Source organism: Oncorhynchus nerka, linkage group LG4, assembly GCF_034236695.1.
Source record: "Oncorhynchus nerka isolate Pitt River linkage group LG4, Oner_Uvic_2.0, whole genome shotgun sequence".
Taxonomy (NCBI): domain Eukaryota; kingdom Metazoa; phylum Chordata; class Actinopteri; order Salmoniformes; family Salmonidae; genus Oncorhynchus; species Oncorhynchus nerka.
The window spans coordinates 99,826,080-99,838,579 of NC_088399.1; the positions used below are offsets into that span (position 1 = coordinate 99,826,080).

Consider the following 12,500-nt stretch of genomic DNA (forward strand, 5'->3'; position numbering starts at 1 on the left):
TAATGATGGGGAGATGGTGTTCATAATGATGGGGAGATGGTGTGATGGGGAGATGGTGTTCATAATGATGGGGAGATGGTGTGATGGGGAGATGGTGTTCATAATGATGGGAAGATGGTGTGATGGGGAGATGGTGTTCATAATGATGGGGAGATGGTGTTCATAATGATGGGGAGATGGTGTTCATAATGATGGGGAGATGGTGTGATGGGGAGATGGTGTTCATAATGATGGGGAGATGGTGTTCATAATGATGGGGAGATGGTGTTCATAATGATGGGGAGATGGTGTTCATAATGATGGGGAGATGGTGTTCATAATGATGGAGAGATGGTGTTCATAATGATGGGGAGATGGTGTGATGGGGAGATGGTGTTCATAATGATGGGGAGATGGTGTTCATAATGATGGGGAGATGGTGTGATGGGGAGATGGTGTTCATAATGATGGGGAGATGGTGTTCATAATGATGGGGAGATGGTGTTCATAATGATGGGGAGATGGTGTGATGGGGAGATGGTGTGCATAATGATGGGGAGATGGTGTTCATAATGATGGGGAGATGGTGTTCATAATGATGGGGAGATGGTGTTCAGAATGATGGGGAGATGGTGTTCATAATGATGGGGAGATGGTGTTCATAATGATGAGGAGATGGTGTTCATAATGATGGGGAGATGGTGTTCATAATGATGGGGAGATGGTGTTCATAATGATGAGGAGATGGTGTTCATAATGATGGGGAGATGGTGTTCATAATGATGGGGAGATGGTGTTCATAATGATGGGGAGATGGTGTTCAGAATGATGGGGAGATGGTGTTCATAATGATGGGGAGATGGTGTTTATAATGATGAGGAGATGGTGTTCATAATGATGGGGAGATGGTGTTCATAATGATGGGGAGATGGTGTGCATAATGATGGGGAGATGGTGTTCATAATGATGGGGAGATGGTGTTCAGAATGATGGGGAGATGGTGTTCATAATGATGGGGAGATGGTGTTCATAATGATGGGGAGATGGTGTTCATAATGATGGGGAGATGGTGTTCATAATGATGGGGAGATGGTGTGATGGGGAGATGGTGTGCATAATGATGAGGAGATGGTGTGATGGGGAGACGGTGTGCAGAATGATGATTGCCAGGATCATTGGTTAGTAGACCGGCGACGTCGAGAGCCGGATCAGGGAAGCGGAAGTAGCCACCTACGTAGTGCTTCTTTCGACTAGGGTCTATAGGGGGAAGTTTGCCATATGTGTCGCAGACCATGAAAACTCTACCAGATAACTACAGGTCCCAACTAGAAAAAAGAGCTTTTCATTGTCAGATTAAATCAAATCTGGATGTTCCTCTGAAATGCTACTGCAATACTGTCGTGATGCTCAGCCTTCTATATCCACAGTACTGTAGTAATGCTCAGCCTTCTATATCCACAGTACTGTAGTAATGCTCAGCCTTCTATATCCACAGTACTGTAGTAATGCTCGGCCTTCTATATCCACAGTACTGTAGTAATGCTCAGCCTTCTATATCCACAGAACTGTAGTAATGCTCAGCCTTCTATATCCACAGTACTGTAGTGGTGCTCGGCCTTCTATATCCACAGTACTGTAGTGGTGCTCAGTCTTCTATATCTACAGTACTGTAGTAATGTTCAGCCTTCTATATCCACAGTACTGTAGTAATGCTCAGCCTTCTATATACACAGTACTGTAGTAATGCTCAGCCTTCTATATCCACAGTACTGTAGTTATGCTCGGCCTTCTATATCCACAGTACTGTAGTAATGCTAAGCCTTCTATATCCACAGTACTGTAGTAATGCTCAGCCTTCTATATCCACAGTACTGTAGTAATGCTCAGCCTTCTATATCCACAGTGCTGTAGTAATGCTCAGCCTTCTATATCCACAGTACTGTAGTAATGCTCGGCCTTCTATATCCACAGTACTGTAGTGGTGCTCAGCCTTCTATATCCACAGTACTGTAGTAATGCTCAGCCTCCTATATCCACAGTACTGTAGTAATGCTCAGCCTTCTATATCCACAGTACTGTAGTAATGCTCAGCCTTCTATATCCACAGTACTGTAGTAATGCTCAGCCTTCTATATCCACAGTACTGTAGTAATGCTCAGCCTTCTATATCCACAGTACTGTAGTAATGCTCAGCCTTCTATATCCACAGTACTGTAGTAATGCTCAGCCTTCTATATCCACAGTACTGTAGAAATGCTCAGCCTTCTATATCCACAGTACTGTAGTAATGTTCAGCCTTCTATATCCACAGTACTGTAGTAATGCTCTGCCTTCTATATCCACAGTACTGTAGTAATGCTCAGCCTTCTATATCCACAGTACTGTAGTAATGCTCAGCCTTCTATATCCACAGTACTGTAGTAATGCTCAGCCTTCTATATCCACAGTACTGTAGTAATGCTCAGCCTTCTATATCCACAGTACTGTAGTAATGCTCAGCCTTCTATATCCACAGTACTGTAGTAATAATCAGCCTTCTATATCCACAGTACTGTAGTAATGCTCAGCCTTCTATATCCACAGTACTGTAGTAATGCTCAGCCTTCTATATCCACAGTACTGTAGTGGTGCTCGGCCTTCTATATCCACAGTGCTGTAGTAATGCTCATCCTTCTATATCCACAGTACTGTAGTAATGCTCAGCCTTCTATATCCACAGTACTGTAGTAATGCTCAGCCTTCTATATCCACAGTACTGTAGTAGTGCTCAGCCTTCTATATCCACAGTACTGTAGTAGTGCTCAGCCTTCTATATCCACAGTGCTGTAGTAATGCTCAGCCTTCTATATCCACAGTACTATAGTAGTGTTCAGCCTTCTATATCCACAGTACTGTAGTAATGCTCATCCTTCTATATCCACAGTACTGTAGTAATGCTCAGTCTTCTATATCCACAGTACTGTAGTAATGCTCAGCCTTCTATATCCACAGTACTGTAGTAATGCTCAGCTTTCTATATCCACAGTACTGTAGTAATGCTCAGGGCCGTCTGCATGTCTTCTATGATACATTCCAAATGGATCCTTCTTCCCTATATAGTGTGACCAGAGCCAAAAAGTAGTGCACTACATGTGGAATAGGGTGCATTTTGGGACTGAACGCTATCTCTCTGAGCCCTTATTATCGTGATTGCAGGACCAGCGGCACTGGAGCCACAATACAGATGGCGTATTAACAGGGGAGAGAATCAACCTCATTATGGACCTCGTTATTAACCAGAAATGGGGAATATAGTGTATTGGACTTTGCAGTTAACACACCTACACAGTATTATATTTCATTAAGGTCACCCTCACTGTCAGGACCACTCAAGTTAATTACTTGATTATTTTCCTTAAACTTTAAAATGAACGCCACCCATTATTTAATGTGGCTGGTGTTGGGGGGCATTTATTTGGGGGGGGGGGGGGGGGCATTCCTCTAAGGACCTCTCCACTTCCGACATAACTGATTAAGAGTAGAGTCTGGGTCTAGACCTCTTAACTAACTTCATTTACCCCCAGACACCCAGGCCTTCATTAGACATGGCCTGCTTTAGTTTGAGGTGTTTAAAGTCCATTTCGGTGACCTGGGAGAACAAGGACAGAGTAGAGAAGTCCGAATGCCCTCGAAAAGACAACTACTGCTGCTATAGGAACAATATCCAGCCGTCCCTCATGTCCTGATCCCAGCCTTCTATACCTTATCCATTCGTTCTTCATGTCCTGATCCCAGCCTTCTATATGTGATCCATCCATTCTTTATGTCCTGATCCCAGCCTTCTATACGTGATCCATCCATTCTTCATGTCCTGATCCCAGCCTTCTATACCTTATCCAACCATTCTTCATGTCCTGATCCCAGCCTTCTATACCTTATCCAACCATTCTTCATGTCCTGATCCCAGCCTTCTATACCTTATCCAACCATTCTTTATGTCCTGATCCCAGCCTTATATACCTTATCCAACCATTCTTTATGTCCTGATCCCAGCCTTCTATACCTTATCCAACCATTCTTTATGTCCTGATCCCCAGCCTTCTATATCTGATCCAATCATTATTTATGTCCTGATCCCAGCCTTCTATACCTTATCCAACCATTCTTTATGTCCTGATCCCAGCCTTCTATACCTTATCCAACCATTATTTAAGTATTGATCCCAGCCTTCTATACCTGATCCATCCATTCTTCATGTCCTGATCCCAGCCTTCTATATCTGATCCATCCATTCTTTATGTCCTGATCCCAGCCTTCTATACCTTATCCAACCATTATTCATGTCCTGATCCCAGCCTTCTATACCTGATCCATCCATTCTTCATGTCCTGATCCCAGCCTTCTATACCTTATCCAACCATTCTTTATGTCCTGATCCCCAGCCTTCTATATCTGATCCAATCATTATTTATGTCCTGATCCCAGCCTTCTATACCTTATCCAACCATTATTTAAGTATTGATCCCAGCCATCTATACCTGATCCATCCATTCTTCATGTCCTGATCCCAGCCTTCTATACCTTATCCAACCATTCTTTATGTCCTGATCCCAGCCTTCTATACCTTATCCAACCATTATTTATGTCCTGATCCCAGCCTTCTATACCTGATCCATCCATTATTTAAGTATTGATCCCATCCTTCTATATCTGATCCAATCATTCTTCATGTCCTGATCCCAGCCTTCTATACCTTATCCAACCATTCTTTATGTCCTGATCCCCAGCCTTCTATACCTTATCCAACCATTCTTTAAGTCTTGATCCCAGCCTTCTATATCTGATCCATCCATTCTTTATGTCCTGATCCCAGCCTTCTATACCTTATCCAACCATTCTTCATGTCCTGATCCCAGCCTTCTATACCTGATCCATCCATTCTTCATGTCCTGATCCCAGCCTTCTATACCTGATCCATCCATTCTTCATGTCCTGATCCCAGCCTTCTATACCTGATCCATCCATTCTTCATGTCCTGATCCCAGCCTTCTATATCGGATCCATCCATTCTTTATGTCCTGATCCCAGCCTTATATACCTTATCCAACCATTATTCATGTCCTGATCCCAGCCTTCTATACCTGATCCATCCATTCTTCATGTCCTGATCCCAGCCTTCTATACCTGATCCATCCATTATTCATGTCCTGATCCCAGCCTTCTATACCTGATCCATCCATTCTTCATGTCCTAATCCCAGCCTTCTATATCTGATCCATCCATTCTTCATGTCCTGATCCCAGCCTTCTATACCTTATCCAACCATTCTTCATGTCCTGATCCCAGCCTTCTATATCTGATCCATCCATTCTTCATGTCCTGATCCCAGCCTTCTATACCTGATCCATCCATTCTTCATGTCCTGATCCCAGCCTTCTATATCTGATCCATCCATTCTTTATGTCCTGATCCCAGCCTTCTATACCTTATCCAACCATTATTCATGTCCTGATCCCAGCCTTCTATACCTGATCCATCCATTCTTCATGTCCTGATCCCAGCCTTCTATACCTGATCCATCCATTCTTCATGTCCTGATCCCAGCCTTCTATACCTTATCCAACCATTCTTCATGTCCTGATCCCAGCCTTCTATATCTGATCCATCCATTCTTCATGTCCTGATCCCAGCCTTCTATACCTTATCCAACCATTCTTTATGTCCTGATCCCCAGCCTTCTATACCTGATCCATCCATTCTTTAAGTCTTGATCCCTGCCTTCTCAAACAGCATTCACTACTTCAGACATAGTGCTTCACTCCAGTCTCTTGTGTTCTGTTGGGTTCGAGATGAGACAGGACGAGACAGGATAAGACCGGGTTTAGTTGGCCTGGTTTGGCTTAGCTCTGTTCTGTTATGGTGTTGGAGCCAAAGTCTACCTCTGTCAGCTTTTTTGCTAAATAACTGTCCTCTTTGAACCTTTTTCAATGCCCTTTGGGTCAAATGATGAGATTATATACAGGTAAACATATTAGACATACCTGAAACTAATTTGTACAGGATGTGGAAGTTGATTCACACAGTTCAATTGATAAGTAAATAGCCTAACAGTGTGCTGTTATTTTCTCTTTCAGCTCCGATGTGTGGTGGTCAGCTGAGAGGCCCTAACGGTATCATCGCGTCACCAAACTACCCTGTCCAGTATGACAACAATGCTAACTGCACCTGGTTCATCACCGCTACAGACACCACCAAGGTATGGTCTCACATTGCTAATGCTATATGCTAATACTGAAAATGTTGTGTTAATGTTGCTATGCTATATGCTAATCCAGTACTATGTACAGAACTGACATGCTAATATTGGCTACTTGGTGATTTTGTGACTACTTGCTTTGCTATGTTAATATTTACAACCGTCTGACATTATGACATGCTAATATGGAAATTATACATTGAAAATGGAGTACTTAAAGTTAGTGATGCTATGCTAATATGCACTACTTGTTTTCTTCTCTGATGGTAAGCTAAATGCTAATTGTGCTACTGCTAGAAAACAAAACATTGTATTGGTCACACACACAAATGTATTTATTGGTCACATACACATGGTTAGCAGATGTTAATGCGAGTGTAGCGAAATGCTTGTGTTTCTAGTTCTGACTGTGCAGTTATACATAACAAGTAATCTAACAGTTTCCTTATTCATTCACACTTGTGTGTGTTTAAGAATATGAGCGATGGCAGAACTGCATAGGCAAGATGCAGTAGATGGTATAGAGTACAGTATATACATATGAGATGAGTAATGTAGGGCATGTAAACAAGATACAGTAGATGGTATAGAGTACAGTATATGCATATGAGATGAGTAATGTAGGGTATGGAAACAAGATGCAGTAGATGGTATAGAGTACAGTATATACATATGAGATGAGTAATGTAGGGTATGGAAACAAGATGCAGTAGATGGTATAGAGTACAGTATATGCATATGAGATGAGTAATGTAGGGTATGGAAACAAGATGCAGTAGATGGTATAGAGTACAGTATATACATATGAGATGAGTAATGTAGGGCATGTAAACATTATATAACGTGGCATTTTTTAAATCAAACTTTTAATTATTAAAGTGGCTAGAGATTTGAGTCAGTATGTTGGCAGCAGCCACTCACTCAATGTTATTGATGGCTGTTTAACAGTCTGATGGCCTTGAGATAGAAGCTGTTTTTCAGTCTCTCGGTCCCAGCTTTGATGCACCTGTACTGACCTCGCCTTCTGGATGATAGCAGGGTGAACAGGCAGTGGCTCGGGTGGTTGTTGTCCTCAATGATCTTTTTGGCCTTCCTGTGACATCGGGTGGTGTAGGTGTCCTGGAGGGCAGGTAGTTTGCCCCCGGTAATGTGTTGTGCAGACCTCACTATCCTCTGGAGAGCCTTACGGTTGTGGGCAGAGCAGTTGCAGTACCAGGCAACAGTCCAACAGGATGCTGTCGATTGTGCATCTGTAAAAGTTTGTAAGTGTTTATGGTGACAAGACACAGCCTCTGTCTGTGTGGGTGGACCATTTGTTTGTCCGTGACGCAGAGGAACTTAAAACTTTCCACCTTCTGTCCCGTCAATGTGGATAGAGAGGCACTCCCTCTGCTGTTTCCTGAAGTCCACAATAATTTCCTTTCTTTTGTTGACTTTGAGTGTGAGGTTAGTTTCCTGACACCACACTCCGAGGGCCCTCACCTCCTCCCTGTAGGCCGTCTCGTCATCGTTGGTAATCAAGCCTACCACTGTAGTGTCGTCTGAAAACTTGATGATTGAGTTGGAGGCGTGCGTGCAGTCACAGGTGAACAGGGAGTACAGGAGAGGGCTGAGAACTCACCCTTGTGGGGCCCAGGTTGTTGAGGATCAACAGGTTGTTTCCTACCCTCACCACCTGTAATGCGTTTCCAAACCATCATTTTAAGTGTATATTCTTTGCCCAAACTCTGTCAGATCAGATCCACCTTTCATTTAAGTTGCTGTGTTACACACAAAGAGAGCTAGCACTGTGGCTGTAGAGCTTCTTTTGTGGACTAGTCAGATACAATGAGCTGGTACAATGCCCTGCAAAGGAGCTGGTACAATGCTCTGCAAAGGAGCTGGTACAATGCTCTGCAAAGGAGCTGGTACAATGCTCTGCAAAGGAGCTGGTACAATGCCCTGCAAAGGAGCTGGTACAATGCTCTGCAAAGGAGCTGGTACAATGCTCTGCAAAGGAGCTGGTACAATGCCCTGCAAAGGAGCTGGTACAGTGCTCTGCAAAGGAGCTGGTACAATGCTCTGCAAAGGAGCTGGTACAATGCTCTGCAAAGGAGCTGGTACAATGCTCTGCAAAGGAGCTGGTACAATGCTCTGCAAAGGAGCTGGTACAATGCTCTGCAAAGGAGCTGGTACAATGCCCTGCAAAGGAGTTTGGAAATGACAGCTAGAGATGGGTAGATGTTACGAATCCCTTTTGGCCCGACAGTCTAGGGGAGATGGTAACGAGACCCGTAACATAACTCATGCAAATTATAATATCGAAAAAGTAAAAAAGTGAGGACGAAATAACCACAGACAACTAAATTACCGTCAAACACATGGTTTATTAGAAAACACACGGTAATGGGGGGGGGGGGGGGGGGGGGAGCAGGAAAAGGGGCTGAGCTGGCCCCAAGGAAAGAAACAATAAGCATCCAAAACACCCCTAAGCTAGACTAGCCTATTTCAACAACAGCTAACTAACCAAAAATACAGTGGGTGGTCCACCCAGTTCTAACTAGTGTATTTAACAAAGTCTACCTACGGGTAGTGTATGTCCATGGGCGACTTGTCTTAGTTCCCCCTTTTCCCACCAGCAAACAAACACCATAACCAAAAACAATACTCACAGGTGAGGACAAAGGGATATGGAGGTGCTCAAACAAAAGAGAGCTCAATACATAAAGAGACATAGTAGGAGAGGGTGAACCACAGCGATCTACAGACATATGGCATTTACAGAGAGATTGAGCTCCAGAACAAACAACTGACAGGGTTTTTAAACCAAGGGAAAGGAACTGTGATAGGGTATGAAACAGGAGGAGGTGTGTCTTCTGATTGATGATTGATTGGTGACTGATTGGGGAGTGATGATTTTCACCTGTGAGGGGAGAAGGAGAGAAAAGAACACAGGATACATACACACACCGACAGGATACCTGTATCCGTAACAATAGATGTAAAGTCATCAGAGAGAGAGAGAGAGAGAGAGAGAGAGAGGGGAATGACCTGTGGAGAGGAAGAAGACAGCACAGAGAGGTATAGACATGGAGAGGTATAGACATCAATAAGAGGATATGATAAGAGGCAGAGATGTTCAAAGGCCACAGTGCTAACACATGTCCTTCTCTGAGCTGAAACAGATCTGTCCCCATATGAGGGACAGAGTAGGGAGGAGAGAGCAGTGAGGAGTGGGAGACACACGTAAAGTGAAATTAAGTGCATACGTGCATCACACACACAGGCGCGTGTCTTTGGCACTTTTTAGGGCCTTCTTCTGACACTGCCTTGTATAGAGGTCCCGGATGGCAGGAAGCTTTGCCCCAGTGATGTACTGGGCTGTACACACCACTACCTGGTATAGAGGTCCTGGATGGCAGGAAGCTTGGTCCCAGTGATGCACTGGGCTGTACACACCACCCCCTGGTATAGAGGTCCTGGATGGCAGGAAGCTTGGTCCCAGTGATGTACTGGGCTGTATACACCACCACCTGGTATAGAGGTCCTGGATGGCAGGAAGCTTTGCCCCAGTGATGTACTGGGCTGTACACACCACCGCCTGGTATAGAGGTCCTGGATGGCAGGAAGCTTTGCCCCAGTGATGTACTGGGCTGTACACACCACCACCTGGTATAGAGGTCCTGGATGGCAGGAAGCTTGGCCCCAGTGATGTACTGGGCTGTACACACCACCACCTGGTATAGAGGTCCTGGATGGCAGGAAGCTTTGCCCCAGTGATGTACTGGGCTGTACACACCACCACCTGGTATAGAGGTCCTGGATGGCAGGAAGCTTTGCCCCAGTGATGTACTGGGCTGTACACACCACCACCTGGTATAGAGGTCCTGGATGGCAGGAAGCTTTGCCCCAGTGATGTACTGCCTCCCTTTGAGGCCGAGCAATTGCCATACCAGGTGGTGATGCAACCAGTTAGGATGCTCTCAATGGCGCAGCTGTGGAACTTTTTGTGGATCTGAGGACCCAGATATTTTGAGTTGTTGGGCATTGTTGTGCCCTCTTCACGACTGTCTTGGTGTGTTTGGACCGTGATAGTTTGTTTGTGATGTGGACACCAACAAACTTCAAGCCCTCAATCTGCTCAACCTGCTCTACTACAGCCTCATCAATGAGAATGAGGGCCTGCTTTTGCTGTAGTCCACAAACATCTCCTTTGTCTTGATCATGTTGAGGGAGAGGTTGTTGTCCTGGCACCACACGGCCAGGTCTCTGACCTCCTCCCTATAGGCTGTCTCATCGAAAGGGCAGTGTGGAGTGCAATAGAGATTGCATCATCTGTGGATCTTTTTGGGTGGTATGAAATTGTGCGTGGGTCTACAGTTTCTGGCATGATGCTGTTGATGTGAATCACTTCTAGCCTTGCAAAGCACTTCATGGCTACAGGCGTCTGCTGGTCGGTAGTCTTTTAGGCATGTTACCATGGGAACAGGGACTACGGTGGACATAGTGAAGCAAGTAGGGTCAGCAGACTAGGACAGGGAGAGATTAAATATGTCCGTAAACACTTCAGCCAGCTGGTCAGTCCGTGCTCTGAGGATGTGGCTAGGGGTGCAGTCTGGCAGGTATTACAGACTCGATCAGGGACAGGGAGTAGAGTGAGTACACTTGCCAGTTGGTCAGCACATGCTCAGAATACACGTCCTGGTAATCCATCTGGCCCTGTGGCTTTGTGAAAGTTTATCTTTGTAGAGGTCTTGCTCACATCGGCTATGGCGGGCGTGGTCACACAGTCATCCAGAACAGCTGGTGCTCTCATGCATTCTTCAGTGTTGGTTGCCTCAAAGCGTGCATAGAAGTCATTTAGCTCACCCTTTGTAGTCCATAATAGTTTGCAAGCACATCCGAAAATGTTCCCTGTAATCCATGGCTTCTGTTGGGGGACAGCGTACGTACAGACACTGTGGAGACAATGTCATCAATTCACTTCTTGATGAAGCAATTGATTGATGTTATGTACTCCTCAATGCCATCGGATGAGTCACGAAAAACATATTCCAGTCTAGTTTAGCATTTGCGTCATCTGACCCCTTCTATATTAAGCGAGTCACTTGTACTTCCAGCTTTAGTTTTTTGTTCGTAAACAGGAATAAGGAGGATAGAATTATGGTCAGATTTGTCAAATGGAGGGCGAGTGAGAGCTTTGTATGCATCTCTGTGTGTGGAGTAAAGGTGGTCTAGAGTTGTTATCCCCTCTGGTTGATCATGTGACATGCTGGTAGAAATTAGGTGAAAAATAGATTCAAATTTCCCTGCATTAAAGTCCCCGGCCACTAGGAGCGCCACCTCTGGATGAGCATGTTCATGTTTGCTTATGTCCCTGTACAGATCATTGACTGCGGCTTAATGCCAGCATCGGTTTGTGGTGGTAAATAGACAGCTGTATGAAAAATATAGATGAAAACTCTCTTGGTAAATTGTGTGGTCTACAGCTTATCATGAGATACTCTACCTCAGGTGAGCAAAACCTTGCTCATATTAGATTTGGTGCACCAGCTGTTATTGACAAATAGACACAGACCACCAGCCCTTTATCTTACCTGAGGCAGCTATTCTATCTTACCGATGGAACTAAATCAGCTGTATGACATTCATTCAGCCAAGACTCTGTGAAAAAATAAGATATTACAGTTTTTAATGTCCCGTTTGTAGGATCGTCTTGATCGGAGTTCAATCAGTTTATTCTCCAGTTTATTGCCCATTGGCCAATAGGACGAATGGTAGAGGCACGTTGGCCAATAGGACAAATGGTAGAGGCACGTTGGCCAATAGGACGGATGGTAGAGGCACGTTGGCCAATAGGACGAATGGTAGAGGCACGTTGGCCAATAGGACGAATGGTAGAGGCACGTTGGCCAATAGGACGAATGGTAGAGGCCCGTTGGCCAATAGGACGAATGGTAGAGGCACGTTGGCCAATAGGACGAATGGTAGAGGCACGTTGGCCAATAGGACGAATGGTAGAGGCCCGTTGGCCAATAGGACGAATGGTAGAGGCACGTTGGCCAATAGGACGAATGGTAGAGGCACGTTGGCCAATAGGACGAATGGTAGAGGCACGTTGGCCAATAGGACGAATGGTAGAGGCACGTTGGCCAATAGGACGAATGGTAGAGGCCCGTTGGCCAATAGGACGAATGGTAGAGGCACGTTGGCCAATAGGACGAATGGTAGAGGCACGTTGGCCAATAGGACGAATGGTAGAGGCACGTTGGCCAATAGGACGAATGGTAGAGGCATGTTGGCCAAT

At 44.9% G+C, this 12,500-nt stretch overlaps 1 protein-coding gene across 1 annotated transcript in view; it reads left to right on the top strand.

Annotated features, from left to right (window-relative positions):
• LOC115127591 (CUB and sushi domain-containing protein 2-like) overlaps positions 1-12,500 on the top strand; it is a 967,797-nt gene that overhangs the window by 504,237 nt on the left and 451,060 nt on the right. The window contains 1 exon segment of the mRNA XM_065018162.1: positions 6,093-6,214. Coding sequence (XP_064874234.1) covers positions 6,093-6,214 — 122 coding nt within the window.